This window comes from Spermophilus citellus, assembly GCF_964194105.1.
Source record: "Spermophilus citellus genome assembly, chromosome: 4".
Lineage (NCBI taxonomy): Eukaryota > Metazoa > Chordata > Mammalia > Rodentia > Sciuridae > Spermophilus > Spermophilus citellus.
Window position 1 is genome coordinate 1,649,360 of NC_138185.1, and position 17,946 is coordinate 1,667,305.

Genomic DNA, 17,946 nt, shown 5'->3' on the forward strand with positions numbered 1-17,946 from the left:
CCAGGGATAAGGTTGCCATCCCCCATAAAACTCATGGAGGTGAGCTCCTCTGGTGGCTGGACCAGTGACCACTGGTGGAGCCGGAGGCTGAAGCCCACAGTGGCTGCTGCAGTCCCCAACACTGCGACTCTCCACATGCAGCCCTGTTTCAGAAATGTCCCAATCAAGTGAATGCATGTCCCCACCACCCCCTGGGACCAACCCCACATTCTTTCAGACAGCAGAGCTGCTCACCTTCCCTCCCTGGCCTGGCAGAGTCCTGGAAGGCCAGCTTGGAAGGGCAGGGGGAGATAGAAAGAGGACTGGACACAGGGAGCCTGCCTACCCTGGCAAGTGACGGTAGACCCAGGGAGAGCGCCCGGGTGATGGCAGGGACGGGGCCTGGACAGCAGAACTGGGTGAGGATGCAGTCTTCACCCGCTCTCCACCTCACCCAGGCTGCCTCTGCGACCCCACCCCCCACACACACCTGGCACAGGGGCCTGAGACAGGTGACAGGTGCTGAGTGACTACAGGAAGGACATTTGCTGGGCTTCCTGTACCTGTGTCCCCTCTCTGAGCCAGGCTCGTCCTGGCAACACCCAGGTCCCTACTGTGGAGATGAGCTGGACAGGGCAGGGAGGTGGCAGTCCCCTGAACAGCCAGGCCCTGACACAGATGATGTGGGCTAGCCTCCCGACCCAGGAGGCAAACCCGCAGGAAGTCGGGTCCAGGCGCAGGAGGGAAATGGAGGCTTGGGCACAGCCTTGGCTCACGGCCGCTTTGCCCTGCACTGTCGGACCTGGCCACCTTCCTGGGCAGGTGTCTGCTGCCTACAGACCCTCCTTCTCATCTTCAGTCAGCGAGGAAGTCAGGTGGCACCACTGGCCCTCCCTGGAGCGCGTTGGCGGCAGGAGACCCTAGAGGAAGCACACAACCTAGAAGGGGAAGTGCACCCGGGTGTGGTCCACGCCCCGGATCTGAAGCCTACGATGCGCGCTTTCTGAAAACCGATCCGCACGCCGGCCCTGCCAGGGGTCACGGCCGGCGAGGCAAGGTCTCGAACCCGGGGCTTCTCAGGCCGCCCAACGCGCGGCCCCTGCGCGCGGCTCCCAGCTCCCCGGCCACGCGCCCAAATTAGCTCTAGCACCCGGGAGCGCTGCGGCGTGGCGCCCGCCCACGACGCCACTCTAGCCAATAGGCGAGCGCAATGGCGAGTTATTTGCATGTGGGCGCGCCGCAGCCAATGGGCGGGCGCAACGGTGAAACATTTGCAAGTGGGCGCGCCGCGGCCAATGGGCGGCGCGCAGCGCGCGGCGGCGCGCACTCGAGCATGGCCGCGGCCGCGGCGGGAGGAGCCCCGGGCCCGGCCCCCGGCCCCGCCAGGCCCGCGCCCGCCACCCGCAACCCGCCGCCCGCGCCGCGGAGACGTGGGGACTCGCGGCGCCGCCAGGCCGCGCTCTTCTTCCTCAACAACATCTCCCTGGACGGAAGGCCCCCGAGCCTGGGCCCTGGCGGCGAGAAGCCGCCGCCCCCGCCGCCGCCGCCCGCCGAGGCCCGCGAGCCGCCCGCGCCGCCGCCCGCGCCGCCTGCCGGCCTCCCAGGGCTGCCCGCCCGGCCTGCGCCCCAGGGCCTGCTCAGCCCCACGACGGCGCCCGCCGGCCTCGCCCTGGACGGACAGCGCCAGAGGTGAGTGGGGTGGTCAGAGCCATCAGCCCAGGACGTGGGGCCCAGGGGGGCCTAGACTGTCGTTCAGGATGCACGGGTGAGGGTGACCCGAGCCCCATCAGCGAGGATGCCGGGCTTGTGTGACCTGGACCCCATCAAGGTGGCCAGGGCCATCAGCCCAGGTCGCAGTATCACGGTGAACTGGGAGTCCATCAAGCCCAGGACACAGGTGTTGGTGATCTGGGGCCCAATAGCCCAGGATACAGGGGTCACGGTGACCTGGGGCTAGTAAACCCAGGACACAGAAGTCAGGATGGCCTGGGTCCCAGCAGCATATGACTCAGGGGTGGAATGATCAGGCACAGTCAGTCCAAAATGCATTAGTCAAGGTTGGGGTGACCTGGGTCCAACAGCCCGGCCACAGGGGTTGCAGTGATCTGGGCTGTCAGATCAATTCAAGGGACAGAGTTTGGGTGACCTAGGGCTCTGTCCAGGGTTTCCTCAGACTTTGTCAACTCCCACATATGGGGTCAGAATGCTCTTAATGCTCTCAGCCCCTGGATGCGGGTTCTTCTCTACCTTGGGGAGTACCCAGAACATGGGCCTCAGGATGCCTTCAGTCTTTATCAGCCTCCAGACCCAGAGCCTTGTCAGCTCTGGACACACCCCTTCCCCAGTCCACTTTATTTTTTATTTATTTATTTATTTATTTATTTATTTATTTATTTATTTTTTAAAGAGAGAGTGAGAGGGGGCGGGGGGAGAGAGAGAGAGAATTTTTAATATTTATTTTTTAGTTCTCAGCGGACACAACATCTTTGTTGGTATGTGGTGCTGAGGATCGAACCCGGGCCGCACGCATGCCAGGCGAGCGCGCTACCGCTTGAGCCACATCCCCAGCCCCCCAGTCCACTTTATCAGTGCTCTGGACATAGGGACCCCAAACATCCCTTATATGCCCGGCCACGTGTCCATCTTATGACTCCTGCCCACATGCTGGGGTCTTCCCCACACTTGTTCATCCATTCTCAGGGCCTTCTGCACCCGTCCAGACTTCCCTTCCTTCTATCCATGGCTGCTGGACTCTGCAACCCCATTCCCCATTGCCTCTTAGTTCAGCACCCCTGGGCCTGCACTTACTCCCTGCCCTGACTCCATTTGGGGAACATCCCAGGACAGCCCCTACCCCTGAACTCTGCTCCTCTAGGCTCTGACCCCTGCCCAGATGGCCCTGATTGCCTGATACCCTGTGTTCTTTCAGAGAATTCTGCCCCCCAGGTGACCCTGTCTCCCTGACCCCTCTGAACCCTATAGCTCTCACTCTGAGGAGTGACTATAGGAGTCAGGCCTGGCTATCTCTGGTCCTTTCTGAAAGACTGCTTCTTGGTCCTTCACTGACTGCAGGACAGAGCCCTGCTGGGCAGCTCCTCCAGGCAGTCCCTGAACTGTGCAGGGAGCCCCTGATCAGGGTTGGCATGGGTGGACTCAGGGCAGGGACAGCTCTTCACACTTGGAGGTCACTGAGCAGGCCCCTGGGCAGGCCTTGTGATGGTGTTCCTCGGGGGTGTTTGGCTGAGGAGGTTGAGTCCAGAACCTAGCACTGTTCCCAGGCTCCCAGCCTCACACCCAGCATGTTCTGGAGGCCAGAGGATGAGCCTGTGCTTGCTGAGGCACCCCCACTGTGGCCATTCCAAGGGCTAGAGCCTTTCCACCAGACCTTCACCCAAGGTGAGCCTGGCCACTGCCAGGGGACACTTAGAGGGACCAGCTGGGGCAGCAGATGGACTTTCCCTGAATGTGACAGCTAAGCACATGCACATGGCATGCCCAGTGACTCTGCAGACCAGCAGGAGGCTCTGTGAGGACCCCAGAGAAGGCAGCCCCCTGCAGCCAGGCCCATCTCTGGGGTGGGCACAGAGCTCCCTCCCCCCTCTGGCCATGGGCACACCTGCATTGGGAGCCTTTGGTCCCCTTTAGCCTAGAGTTCACACACCCTGTGAACTCACTAGCAGCCCATGGGCTAGTCCAGGGAGCAGGTGGGACGCCAAAACCAGAGTGGGGTCACTCCAAGAGCTGCCCCTCCTCGTTCTCCAGCTGTTCAGGTGGAGGTTCACCTCCCTGAGGCTTCTGGAGAGTGGCCACTTCCCCCAGCAGGCCAGATGTGCTGTGGAGGGATGCCTCTGGTCTTGGCCAGGCCCTCCAGCAAACCGTCCCTCCCTCCTCAGCCTGCCTTCAAGTCTCCACTGGGATGTCCTTCCTGCACACTGCTGGGCCCACTGTGGCAGAGTCTCCCCTCCTTGTGCTCTGCTGCTGAGTTCACAGCCCTTCCCCTGATGAGAAGTGGCCCCTAGGAAGAGGACCATCTGCCCTCCTTTACTCCCAGGCCTGTTGCTAGGGAAGGGAGCTGTGGCCAACCTGGCTAAGGAAGCCACTGGCCACTGGTTTAGAGCTCCAGGACCCACTGAAATCCTGGAGGCAGCCCTAAAGTTCATGTTGTGAGGGTGGCATCGGACCCAGCTCTGGGAACCCAGACTCAAATTCTGTCTTCACCTTTCAGTAGCTCTGTGATCTCCAACAGCTAAAGGGGCCTCTCTGAGCCTCAGTCTCCTCCTCTGTAAGATAGGTTCACATGAAACACCACCTCCCTGAGGTAGATGATTCCAAGGGCTCAGCAAGGTACAGGACAGCAGTCAGGGCAAGGCAAGCAGCGCCTCCCGCTACAGCAAGGCTGCCAGGATACCTCCGCGTCTCAGTCTTCCAGGAGTTTGCATTTACACTTGGCTCTCGGCAGTGCCTGCTACGCCAGGGACTCACCAGAACCTTTATTTTCCTCACAGAACTAATAACACTGTTTATTCTCGGTTTGGGCAACTCGACTACTCCATGCCCGAGAGCAAGCTGCACCCCTGGGCTCCCTCACGGGGTAGAAGCAACTGTTCAGGGGCCCTGCCTGGCAGCCACCTCACCCCACGCTTCTGTCCAGATCCTTTGAAAGGCCTGCGTGGGTCCCCTGGGCCTGACAGAGGCCCACCGCCCACAGCTTCCCACGGCAGCAGTAGCCTCCCGCTCCAGCCTCCAGGGCTGGGCAGAGCTGGGATCTCTCTGGGCCCCTTCCTGCCTCTTCAGCTCCGAGCTGCCTCTCCCTGGGTGTCCTCTTCCCGCCTCCTTCTCTCCCCAGGACCAGTTGTCCTCATCTTAACTTGATCACAGCTAAGGTACGAGGCCTGGAGCTTCAGTGTATCTTTCTGGGGGACTAAGTTCAACCAAAACAGCCCTGGTTGGTGCCCCTCACAAATAAGGGGTGAAAGGTGTCCCTACAGGCAAACGCCCTTCTGAAAACTGCAGCCAGATGTGGCTGGGTGCGGCCTTGAGCAGAGGCAGCTGTGCTCCAGGAGCAGGTCCCCTCTGGGGAGAGGCCTGGTGGCCAGGACCGGCTAGGAGCAGCTGGCAGTCAGTGCCTGCAGTTGGTTTACAACTGCCTGGGGCTTCTTCTGCCCAGCTGGAACCCAGCTGGAGGGGCAGCTGAGGCTGCAGCCCAAGGGCCTGGCCCTCCGGTCCCACTGCAGGCCTCTGCTGGGAGCTCTGGAATTGGAGCTTCTGCTATGCCTGGGGCTCAGTGGGACAGGCACCCAGGACCACCCACTCGTTCGACAGATGTGTGCAAGGGGCTCTCACATGCTAGGCCCACTTCTCGGGCTAGGAAACAGTGGTAGGCAGGCCAGGCACTGTGAGTCCCTGGCCAGGTAGTCACATGCCACTGGTGTTGGTGACAGTGCAGGGTGAAGCGCGGGGCCTCTGGAGGGCACCCATGCTCTCTGAAGCACATCTGCAACCCCTTCATGTGCCATCCCAAGTGAGTCCAGCCCACACTGAGCAACCCTCCACTCCCTGGTTCCTAACGGGGACACAGTCCTCCTTCTCAGAGAGGTGGCCTTGGCCTCTCCTGGGCGTCTCTAGCCACAGTGAAGAAGCTGTCCCACCGGAGAGCAGCAGTTAAGGAGCACTGGTTTCCCTGCGCAGCACCCTGGGGAGGTGTCTTGATAGCACGGGTTGGCCACCCCTTATTCAGGGGACATTCAGGGGTGGGGTCAGCAGGTCTGCTAAATGGGGGGGCACCCTGCCCTCTTGGCCTTGGCAGCCTCCCTCTCACCTCAACCCCCGACTCCAGGCTGGTGGCTGCCACAGGCAGGAAGTGCCAGCAGACCCCAGACTCGTAACTGTAACTAGTGGAGCTGAGCCTAACAGGGCGTGTGGACGCAGCAGGCTTTGGACTCACCAAGACGTCAGGGGCAGGAGGTGCGCTTGGTGGCCAAGGTGGCAGAAAACCCCAAATATTCTTGTCGGTTTGTTTGTGTGTATTTAGCATTTTTCAAATTGAGATGTCAACAGATGGGCATGGCAGGCTGACCGTGTGGCATGTGATTGCAGTTCCGTCATTTACCTGGGCAGGGGCCCCTCATGGCCACTATTCGCTCCAGAGAACAACCCCCAGAAGATTTCCTGGGGCCCTCCTTGGCCATCCCCTCACCGACTCTGGTGTGTGACACCATGTGACGTGTGGCTCTTTTTGCCCGAGTCATGTCTTTGCTCACTGCAGTTGGATGGCCCGTGTGTGTGTGTGTGTGTGTGTGTGTCCGTCTGTCCATGTCCGCCTGCCCTCCTGCTGACTGGTGTGCGCTGCTCCCAGTGGGGCCAGTCCAGTTCAGGCTGCTCTGGGGCAAGCAGTCCTGCCCTGTCCCCTGGATGTGGGTCTGCCGGAGGGGCTGGGCCCTAGACACTGGCCCCTGCTTCCCCTCTTACTGGCTGAGTTACCTCAGGCCAGTTGCTGCCTGGCTCTGTGCCTTTGTGCCCACGTGTAAGCTGAGAGTGAGCACGCTGCCTGCCCAGCAGAGGTGTGAGGACCGGGTTTACACATGAGTGCTGTGGAAAGTCACAGAGAGAGGGATCTGTGGGGCCAGCTGGGAAGGCTTGACAGGCTGCCCAGAGAATCCCTGGAGTGTCCAGAAAGCAGCAGGAGGAGCCAGCCAGGCAGCCGAGGTCAGTGTCTGCCTACAGCTCCTCTGCAGGCCACCAGGGGCCTTGGCTTCCACTGCCACTTCTGCAGGCCTGCAAATGAGATCCCAGGCATGCTGGAGTCACCTGGGCATCACTGGGTAATTACCTGAGAGAATGAGCCTGAGGAAGCCACACAGGAATGGCCCTCAGCTGGCTGCTCCCCAGCTCCAGGCCTGTGCATCCAGCAATCAGCTAGGCACCTCCTCAGGGCAGGCCCAGCCCCTCACCCAGCATGACACTCACCATCGGGCAGTGCTCAGAGGGCATCCCATGCCTCCTAGGTGTCTGCCAGACATGGTTTGGCCTGCAGCTGGGCTCTCAGCACCCCCTCCACTGTCTGAAGAGGCCTCTGGGCCCCTCTTCCCTCTGCCATCCTGGATGTCCCAGCCTTTCCTGGACAGGCTTCCCAGGCCAGGTGTCTAGGGCCCTGCCAGGCTGGCACCCTGCCCCCCACGAGCCAGAGCAGGCGGATGCACAGACCTCTCTTGCGGTGGCCAGTGAGCGGCTCCCTGCACTCGCTGGGTCTGCCTGTTCTCAGTCCTGGTTTGTCTTCTGGCAGCCTTTGTCATCTAGGAGGCCCACGTCACTACACAGTGAGAAAGGAAGCCTACGCATGTGGGTCAGGGTGACAGCAGGGGCCCACCAGGACCTGGACACTCTGCTGTGTGCCCTTGTGCCAGCCTGCATGCCACTGCCACAAGATGTGACTAATGTCCTGGCCTCACAAGTGTTGGTGTGAAGTGGTGGCTCTGTCCCTAGCGCCAGCGCCTATGTGGTGAAGGTGTGGTGTGGACCTGCACTCCAGGCTGGCTCTGCCAGAGTCAGAAGGTGGCCTGAGCATGCCAGACCTCGCTCAGGTCAGGGGTCCTGCTGGGAGATGCTGCGAGGAAGGTGCCCGCCTGGCGCCCGAAGGCTGCAGCTCCCATGAACTCCCTCTCCCTTCCCCAGGACTTGGCCTTGGCTCACGCTTAGGGAACAGCTCCTGCTGACAGGTGGACACAGGCCCACCCTACTGGGAAGTGCACACCCAGCAGCCCTGCAGGCAGCCCCAGGCCACACAGCACAGGCTACAGAGCACATCAGCCACTCTGGGTCAGCAGTCAGCAGATGGGTGGACCCTGTCATGTCTTAACACACAGCCGTGATGCACAGTAGGTGCCCAGCTGTTCTGAATCCTGTGCGGACAGTGGGCTGAGGCGAGGTGAGCTCACAGACCATCTCGGGCCCAACTCCACCATGTGGCTTCCTGCCAGCTGGGTTAGTCAGCTGGGCTGCTATGACAGCACCTCCACCTGGTGGCTTGAACGACAGACAGACATCCGTTCCTCTCATTCTGGACTCTTGAGGCCAAGACCACGGTGTGGGCAGGGTTGGCATTTCTTGGGGCCTCCTCTCCAGCCTGTGGCCTCTCCTCCCTCTTGTTATGTTGTGTCCTGATTTTTTTTTTTTTTTTTTGAGTGCCAGGCATTAAACTCGGGGGCACTCGACCACTGAGCCACACCCCCAGTCCTATTTTGTGTTTTATTTAGAGACAGAGTCTCATTGAGTTGCTGAGCACCTCCCTAAATTGCTGAAGCTGGCTTTGAACTTGTGATCCTCCTGCCTCTGCCGCCTGAGCCCTGGGATCACAGGCATGCCAATGCCAGCCTGCATGCCACTGCCGTGCCCAGCCCTGGTCTTTTCTTATAAGGACATCCTTCAGGTTGGATCAGGGCTTGATCTAGTGACTGGTTACCCTCATCATCTCCTTGGAAACCCTGTTTCTAAATGCAGTCATACTCTGTAGTTGAGGGGAACACAGCTCGGCCCCCAGCACCCCAGAGCATATTAGGGTCCATTTCTCCTGCTCGTCTCTGGATGCTATCACTGAAGGCCACAGGGCTGCAGCCTGCACAACAGTATAGACACCGTGCAGGGCTCTCACCTTTCTGCAGCTCGTGTCTCGCATGTCAAACCAGTTGTCCTTTTGTGACCAGAGGTTTGTTCTCTTGTCCCCATGCACTTTTCGCCTAGCAGCACCTCTGTCCCCTTGCAGCTGGCTTGAGGTCTGCGTGGACCCTCATCCAGTCAGAGACTTGCCTCTTGAGTCTCCACTCTGGCTTAGGTCAGAGGGCAGACAGGCTGGGTCACGTGTCTCCTGCATGTGTGCAGGAGTGCCCATGTCAGTGTGAAGTCTTTGGTCCTGCACAGGAGCTACCCATCAGTGCCCTCTGGGGAGATGGACGTGGGCAGCCCCAGGCCGCAGAGCCAGCAGGTGCTACAGGAGCTGACAAAGCAGCCCTGCAGGGCCTTCTAGCTCAGTAAGCCCTCTGCCCCAGCTGGCCCCAGAACCCTGGAGAAAGATGTGATGCTCCCTAGCTCCTCAGGCACAGGCACAGCAGGTCAGCGTCCAGCACTGATCAAGCCTTAATGGCATTCTGTCACCTCACTGCCAGTACTGTCATCACCAACAACACCACAGTCACCAGTACCATCACCACCAATACAGTCAGCACCAGACCATCATTAATAACACCATCACCACCGTCACCTGCAGCACTCACTCTTGTCATCATCTTGACTGGTATGCTTCTCCTTATAATGCCGTGTGGTGTGAACCATAAACTGCACTCCTGAAACACTGGGTGCCCAGCGTGTTCGCCATGGCTCCTGGGACAAGGACAGGAGCAAAGCTTTGCAGTCTCAAATGGACCTGGGTTCAAGTCCCAGCTTTGCTCTCTGCTGCATGGGCCTGAGAGCCATTTGATCTCTTTATGTTCCTGTGCCCATGTCAGGAAGACCTCCAGCGTGGTCCTGTGCACCTGGGGGCCAGCAGGTGCCATGTCCTGGCAGGAGCAAGTATGTGGCTCAGCCCTTCACTTATGGAAAATTCCTGGGGGTCCTGGAGTCCAGGCAGGAGGGTGTGGCTCATGGATGGGTCTTCGGATTCTGTTTAGGGGCTTACCTTTCCCCTTGGGCAGAGCCTAGAACCTCTGGCTCAAGGAGCCGTCCTGGGACAGCAGTTCCTCTAGGGGCCTCCTTGGGGAGTCTTCAGGCAGGAGTGCCGAGGGCTGGCGCGTGCGTAGTGGTACTCAGTGGGCCCAATGCCCGGGACACAGGGTTGCCAGTCCAGGGCGCTCTCAAAGCGGGGCAAGCCCAGCCCACACTGGGAGTGCACCTGACACCAGGTGTGCAGTCTACACAGGGAGGTGGCTGCAGCACGGTCACAGCATGACCCTGAGAATTGCAGTGACCCCGTGTCAGGACAGTAGCACACTGGCCTTGGGAGGAGGATTATGAGTGATTGGGTGAAAGGTTTTTAAATGTTTGCTTCTCTATATATTTTCTAGATTTTTCTTTTAAAATATATGCACCACTTGTTTAAAAATGGAAGAATAGGGCTGGGGATATAGCTCAGTTGGTAGAGTATTTGCCTCGAATGTACAAAGCCCTGGGTTCATCCCCCACCCCACAAAAAAAAAAAAAAAAGAAGAAGAAGAAGAAAGCTAAAAGTAAAGCCCCTCACACGTAAGCCTGGTGCTTGAGAGCTATGACAGAGAACTTTGGGAGGGGTGGTACCCAACTTGGTGCAGCCTCAGCACTGACCCCTGATGTCTCTGTCCTCTCAGTGGGGCCCTGGCTCAGACTGCCCTGGGGCAGACCCACCTGCCTTCCATGAGGCCCTTTCCAAGTGCTGCTTGGCCTCTGGAAGCTGTATTGGTAGCTTTGCTGTGAGCCCCCATTTTCCTGTGAGGTCCAGACATTCTCTCTTGTGAGGACCAGGAGGTCACTGGTGACCTTGACAGTCTTGTTGCAAAATTATGACCATGCAGGGTTTCTGAGATCTCCAGCTTGAGAAGCCCCGTTCCCAGCGCCTGGTGCAGGGAGGCCACCTTCTCAGAGCCCTCTCGTGTGCCATCAAACTCTGCCTCTGCATCCTGGCTTCTGGGCATAGGCACTGGGGGCCAGCAGTGAGTACATGGCCCCTGCTACATCCCCTGGGACTGCTGCTCCTGTAGAGGAGGCAGGGAGATCCATTACTGATGTTGCCACAGACGTCCCGTGCCCACAGGACAGCACAGTCCAGCAGCACTGAGGGGCAACATACAGCTAAACCCTAAAGTCCAGAAGTACGGGGCCACCAGCCGAGCTGGAAAAGAATGTTCTAAACCCAGGACTAGCCCTGTGAGGCTGAGCCAGGTGGGGGTGCTCCTGAGGGAGCAGCTGCATGTGAGAGGGCTGTGTTGTACCTGGTGGTGCCTCTGGGCTGGGCCACAGTGTGGGGCCTGCCCTGCTGTAAGGAGGGGCAGGCTCCCTCAGCCCCAGGTGGCCCCCACAGGTGGAGCACTTAGCACCCTCCAGGGCCCGGAAGCTCAGTGTGACTTGTTCTGTTTACAGAGCCTACCCAGCAGGGCCACTCCTCCCTAGCAAGGAACCCAAGGACTGCTCCCTCCTCCTCCTCTCAGGCCCTCAAAGCTCTTAGCCCAGAGGTGTGTGGCCTGGCCTCTCCTCACCCCACAGCGGCTCTGCCCTGCACAGCTGCGGCACCAGCTCTGCCTAGGTAGCACAGCTGTCAAGGTGGCCCTGAAGCCTGTGGCGGGTCCTGAGGCTGCACTGTCTTCCTCGCAGGCGGCGAGTCACGTCTCAGCGCTGCTCCCTTGAGTTTCTAGAAGATGCAGTGGGATGTGCCTCGGTTCAGAGGTAGGCAACCTGCCAACCCCTGGGATAGACAGGGTCCCAAGAGGACAGGAGTGACCTATTCGTTTACCTGCAGGACCAAACACGCATCTGGATCACCAAGACACAAAGGGCTGAAGAAGACCCACTTCATCAAGAACATGAGGCAGTATGACACCAGGAACAGCAGGTGACGGCTCCAGGGCCCAGGCCAGGGCAGCCAGGTCTAGCCTATGGTCCCTGGAGGCCAGCTGCAGGAGACCAGGCTCCTGTCCCTGTGCCCACAGCCCATCCCATGACCATTTAGAAGCAGACACCTTCCCCTGTACCCACAGAGCACAAGCAGGTGTCCCTCCTGCCCAGAGAGCCCACTGTGCAATCCCTGGGGAAGAGCCTCCAGGCCCACTCACGCCTTCAGGAAAAGAATTGAAGGGAACACTGGAAATGCAGAAATAGGCTCAGCGCTGAGATGTGTCCCGAGGCGGGGCTGGTCATATTTGGAAGCACATGGGGAGGCTGAACTGCCCAAAGAGTACCAGGCTGGTCCCCAGGAGGATGTATACCGCCTGCCCTGGTGGGGATCCTATTTCCTGTCCCTCACCCTGACCCAGGGGATCCCAAAGATCTCCCCTTCCCCCGGAAGCCACCTTTGCAGCACTCCCAAGGCACCATAGCCATGGTGGAGATTTCCTCAGGAGACAGTGCACAGGACAGCTCCAGGCAGACCGAGTGCAGAGCTGCGGACCCCAGCAGGGAGGACCCAGTGCAGGGGTCCGAAGTTGTGGGTGCAGCTCTGTCTTCCCTGGAGCCTCGTGTTGCAGACACTTCTGATCCCATTAAGCTCTCTCTGCTCAGGACCTCATGCCTGGCTTCAAGTGGACCTTCTGCCTTTACAAAGGAGGCCTGGCCTTCCCTGAGGCGGTGTCCTCTGCCTGCCTGTTGCAGTCCTGCCCACACTCCTGCAGCAGCACCCGAGGGAGGGGTGCCCTGTTAAGTACATCCTAGGGAACAGGGAGCACGCTCGGCCCAGTGCTGAGGTGCAAGATCTGCTGACCAAGGCCCCAGCTTCCTGGGCTGAGCCCCCTTGGGCGGCTGGCGCCTTCCCCTCACATGGATTCAGGCAGAATGGAGTTTTCCTTTGGAAATGCCCACAACCCTGGAAAGGACACTGCCCGGCTCTGACCCTGCCCTCCCCACAGGATCGTGCTCATCTGTGCCAAGCGGTCCCTGTGCGCAGCCTTCTCAGTCCTGCCCTATGGAGAAGGCCTGCGGATCAGGTGAGCACTCACCAGCACTCTCCTCTAGGCAAGTCTGGACCCTCAGTGCAGACCGAGGCCATCTGGGCCCTGGAGGCTCTATGCAGACCCAGGGTCGGCACATCTACTGCTTCCAGAGCTCAGGAACTCTGGCCATTTGGGGTTCTCATTTTCTGGGAGGACCCTTGGTTTCTGCTCAACCTGTCTTTTGTTTTGTTTTGTTTTGTTTTTAGTACCAGAAACTGAATTCGGGGGCACTCGAACACTGAGCCACACCCCCAGCCCTATTTTGAATTTTATTTAGAGATAGGGTCTCACTGAGTTGCTTAGCACCTTGCTGTTGCTGAGGCTGGCTTTGAACTCAGGATTCTCCTGCCTCAGCCTCCTGAGCTGCTGGGATTGCAGGCGTGAGCCACCATGCCTGGCTTCTTTATGTAGGTTCCCTGTGAGGTTCCTGTCCCTCTTGCAGACAGTTGTGCCTCCTTGTGACTAGTCCAGGCAATTGTGTCCTGAGCACGCTTCAGGGGAAAAGGAAATGGTTTTTGGGTGGGGAAGCATGATGTGTAACTCTGGCATAAAAACAGTTGGCAACAGGGAAACTTGCGCCCCAGTGGAGAGGCACCAGTTCTCAGGGTCCAGGCTGAGCTGCACCGAGGGCTGTGGCTGCAGGTGAAGGGGTGGCTGAAGATGGTGCTGAGCTGGGTCACTGCCACCGGCACCCAGGTGTTTGACAATGTCTGAGCCAGGGCAGGAGCCAGGCTCAGCCGGCCTGACAATGAAAGCCTGGGGCCTTGCCTCCTGGCCATTCCTGTGCACTTTTCTTCTGACAAGAGGGGCGTGAGCACCACTATAAAGATGGACAGGTGTGCTGAGCTGTCAGGACTGTGAGGGCCCAGCTCCCACCCACCACCAGCCACAGGTATCAGGGCCACAGCCCCTCCCCTTCTGTGCTTTGCAGTGACCTGAGGGTGGACAGCCAGAAGCAGAGGCATCCGTCTGGTGGTGTTTCCGTTTCTTCTGAGATGGTGTTTGAGTTGGAAGGCGTTGAACTGGGAGCAGATGGAAAGGCAAGAGCCCCAGGGCCAGCCAACGGCCAGCACAGTGAGGGCAGGGTGGGCAGGAACAGCCCTGTAGCCAGTACCCACAGAGGGACATGGGAAGGAGAGTGTGGGGAGTGGGCCACCCAGCCCTGGGGAAATGACCATGCCTGTCAGCAGATGCCCTTCTAGCCAGCCCTGAAAAATGACCTGGGGTCAGCCAGGCATGTGCTGCACTGCCCCTCTGCAGCCCAGACTCTCCATACTGTCTGGCCCTACCTCTGGGCCTGTAGGCTAAGGCTAAGGGTCTTCAGAGGCAGGGGATGTCACATCACTACAGATCCAGACTAAATATGGGAAGCTGGTGGCCTGAGACCACCAGCTCTGGGTGAGCCAGTGGCATGGTGCCCATAGCTGCTCCCTGGCTCTGAGTTGGGCTCCTTTTCTGTGGCAGCTCAGGTGCACTGCAACGTGGAAAACAACTCATTTGCACCTCTGCTCTCGGGAAGCAGGACTGAACCCCAGTGTGACTGCTTTTCCAGGTTGTCTCTTATGCAAAGTTCCTGTACCCTACCAACGCCCTGGTCGCACCCAAGAGTGACAGCCACGGCCCGTTGCCCCAGCCTCGGCCAAGCATCCCCCGGGCTCTGCCAGGGTCAAGACATAAACCTGCCACTGCCAAGTCGGCACCAGCTGGCACAGAGCTAGGTATAGTAGCCTGTCTTCCCATGGCACAGGGGAGGCAGCAGCACCAATAGGCCACACTCAGGCCGGAGCTCATGGCAGTGCCTGGCTGCAGAGCAGGGCAGCAGAGCCTCTCGGGAGAGAAAAGGCTCCAGGCTGCATGCACACAGCTCTGGGCTCTGCCCAGGCCAGGTGGGGAAGAGGCACCCTGCCCCAGGCTGCTTCAGGAAGGGACCTGACCTCTCAATGTCCCTACAGGACTCCTGTCCCTTTAACCTGGGCTGGGGACAGGGAGGGAATTGTGGCCTGGGGCTCCTCTCAGACCCAAGGTACTTGGCAGTGATGCCTCCCCTGTGGACTGGACAGTTTCCACACAGACTCTGGTGGGTCAGGAGCTGCCTCTACTTACAGGGAGTGACGTGGGAGATACCCTGGAGTATAACCCCAACCTCCTGGACGACCCGCAGTGGCCCTGTGGAAAGCACAAGCGGGTCCTCATCTTTGCCTCATACATGGTGAGCACCGGCCACCTGTGGCCTGCAAGCTGCCCACCTCACCCCACCGCGGCTCAGGGCACATGGGTGGGCTGTGGGCAAGCCACCCCTGGCACCCAGAAGCTCCAGATAGCCAGTGCATGGGGGACCCCCCCACACCTCAGAACACCAACAGCAGCAGGAAAGGGACCCAGGCCATAGAGCCAGGCTGGCCATGCTCACCTGGGGTCAGCCCTCAGAGACTGGCAGCTGGGGCCTCCCCACCAAGGACAGACGGGCTCTTCAGCCATTTCATTCTCGGAGATCCAGGTGCCCCTCTGAAGCTCCTCATGTTCATGTGTGCAGACCCAGGCTATGCCAGGCTACCCCAAGGTGAGCTGGCCCTACCTGCTTCACTTCTGTTGCAGACCACAGTGATAGAGTACGTGAAGCCCTCAGACCTCAAGAAGGACATGAATGAGACCTTTAAGGAGAAGTTCCCTCACATCAAACTGACATTAAGCAAAATCCGGAGGTAAGGAGTACCAGGCAGATGTCCCAGCCTGCTCCCCAGTATAACCCCAAGGGCACATGGCACAAGCCGTGGCGGCTGCCTCAGCAACATCAGAGCCTCTGCCCTTGGACACGTTCTCTCCCACCAGTTTGAAGCGGGAGATGCGGAACCTGTCGGAGGAGTGCAGCCTGGAGCCAAGCACTGTGTCCATGGCCTACGTGTACTTTGAGAAGCTTGTGCTGCAGGGCAAGCTCAACAAGCAGAACCGCAAGCTGTGTGCTGGCGCCTGTGTGCTGCTTGCAGCCAAGATCAGCAGTGACCTCCGCAAGAACGAAGTGAAGCAGCTCATTGATGTGAGTAGGAGGCCCTGCTGTGGTGGCCCAGACCAGTCCAGCCCCAGGAGCAAGGCCATGCTGGAGGGAGGTCTGCCAGCAGCTTGCCTAGTAGGTGGCTGACACCCAGTCACTGCTCAGGTTGGGGTGCAGTCCTGGGATTAACCTGTTGAACCTCTCTCCTTCACACAGAAGCTGGAAGAAAGATTCCGGTTCAACAGGCGAGATCTCATTGGGTTTGAGTTCACGGTGCTCGTGGCTTTGGAGCTGGCCTTGTACCTCCCCGAGAACCAAGTCTTACCTCACTACAGACGGCTCACCCAGCAGCTCTAGGCCAGGCATGGACGTGCAGGAAGGCTGCTGGGCAGAAGCACAGCCCTTGGCCCAGGCATAGGCCAGCAGTCCGCCCACCTGCCCCCTCCCAGCCCACGCAGCTTCTCTTATTCTGGGTTTCCTTGGAAAAGCATGTCACTTTCATTCCAAAGTGCACCACACCTCCAAGGATGTTTGAGAGGTTTCCTGGAGTATTGCACGGTCAGTGTGGGGGTGTGGCGCTTCTCATGTGCCTGAGATGGGCCTGACACCAGGACCTGTGGTTCACATCACATGGAGGTGAATCAAAGTTCTGGCCTCTCCTTCACCTTGCCTTGCCAACTCTCACAGCCACAGCACTGGAGATCTGCATGTCAGACCTCATGACATACCTGAATTGCCATGTCTAACTTATTAAGCATACATCTTGGGTATTACGTTTTCCCAGAGGCGCCTCCCAGCATCCACGCCCACTGGCCACTGCTTCCTCCATAACTCCCCAAACTTGCACAGGCAGCTCTTGGTGCTGGGCTGAGCCAAGGGCAGACACCTGGTCTGTTTTGATCTTTCTTTTTGACTCAGACCTGTTTTTGAGCTTTCATGTCACTGTGAAACCTCCAGTGCTGTGTCACATATCCAAAGGGATTGGCAGACCTCAGCCCATCCCGTGCCAGGACCCACCCTGTGCCTCTTGCCGGGAACACCTATCTATCCATGACACTGGACCATGAGGAAAACCGCTGGCTCTTGATTCTCCTAAGCAATATTGTGACAGTGAAAATATTATTTATTTTGACTTGGGATTTGGTTCTGTGGGACTTTTAAGGGAACAACTGGGTTCCTTCCATGAGGTCTGCCAAAGGTGTACCTCAGAACCATGCTTGACCCTCAGGCAGGAAGGCATTGCTGCTGCAGAGCCCATATATCCTCAGACTCAGGAGGTCAATGCCCTTTCTTCCTAGGCAGAAAGTAGATGCTGTCTCGACAAGTGCAGCCTGCTGTGCCAAAGGGCCATCGCTGTCCCTTCTGTGCAGGTCTATGCTCAGAGCACAGGGCCATCTTCAGCTTTTCCAGGTTCAACATTCTTGCAGAGGACCATGTACTCCAGTTCCCCAGGCTGCTGCCCAAGAACACTGAGCAACCAAGAAGGCTTTTCTTGGTCTTCCCTCACAGCCCAGCTGGCCTCAAACACGGCAACTGTGGCTGCTGGGCAGAAAGCTGTCTATCCCATAACCTGTCACCAGCAGGGACTAAGAATTCTGTTCATATGGCCTGTGTTCTTGCAGTCCACTGCTGGAGACACCCAGTTCCATACCCACCCTAGGAAAGGTACAGCACAGCTGACCACCCCAGCTGAGGAAAAGGAATGGCTGGAGGTCACAGTCTTCTAAAAGGCCAAGGAGAGTCCAAAGACCTTTTATCCACCAAGACTACAGCCTGCAAACACTGGACCTGGGCCCCACCAACTCTGAAAAGCACTGATATTAAGGAAATGGCTGGTAAACACGGTAGTAAGTAGGTTAGTGTATTTATGTCATGAGATTTAGTCATTGACCAAACTGGTGTGTCTGACGCTCTTCCTTCTGTATGTCCTTTTCAACAATGCCCAGAGCTACTGCTATGCGGTACCCAAAGCTGCTGCAAAAAAGCCAGTACTTAAACCAAACAGCTTAAACCTGTAACCTTCTAGCCCAAGTCAAGTCTGGGCTGTGACCAAACAAAGCCAGACCTGGTGTCATGTCCACACACCACAGCAGTCCTGTATGTGAATGTGTGTACGCGAGTATCTGACCTCAGAATGTTCAAGTTTATGTCACAGATTGTTTTCAAATGGATAATGTATTTGTTGAAGTAAAACTTGGTTTTGCAACACACTTCAGTTTCTCCTTTCAGCTAACTACATACATTACTCATCCTAGTCACCCATCCACAGCAAAGGGCCTGTTCCAGGGCCCACAGGGACAGAACAGACCCACACAG

At 58.4% G+C, this 17,946-nt stretch overlaps 1 protein-coding gene across 2 annotated transcripts; it reads left to right on the forward strand.

Moving 5' to 3' along the window:
• Positions 1-1,282: 1,282 nt before the first annotated feature.
• CABLES2 (Cdk5 and Abl enzyme substrate 2) lies at positions 1,283-17,828 on the forward strand. 2 transcript variants are annotated; one of them, XM_081289201.1, is made up of 10 exons: positions 1,283-1,668; positions 11,311-11,382; positions 11,456-11,548; positions 12,558-12,635; positions 13,573-13,681; positions 14,194-14,359; positions 14,747-14,850; positions 15,237-15,343; positions 15,471-15,686; positions 15,847-17,828. In XM_081289201.1, exons 1-10 carry the CDS (start codon positions 1,313-1,315, stop codon positions 16,046-16,048), a joined length of 1,503 nt encoding a protein of 500 aa, XP_081145327.1. In that variant the 5' UTR covers positions 1,283-1,312; the 3' UTR covers positions 16,049-17,828. The 2 variants fall into 2 exon arrangements, with proteins under 2 accessions (XP_081145327.1, XP_081145326.1); XM_081289200.1 differs by having other exon boundaries at positions 15,471-15,675; positions 15,847-17,818.
• The last annotated feature ends 118 nt before the right edge of the window (positions 17,829-17,946 follow it).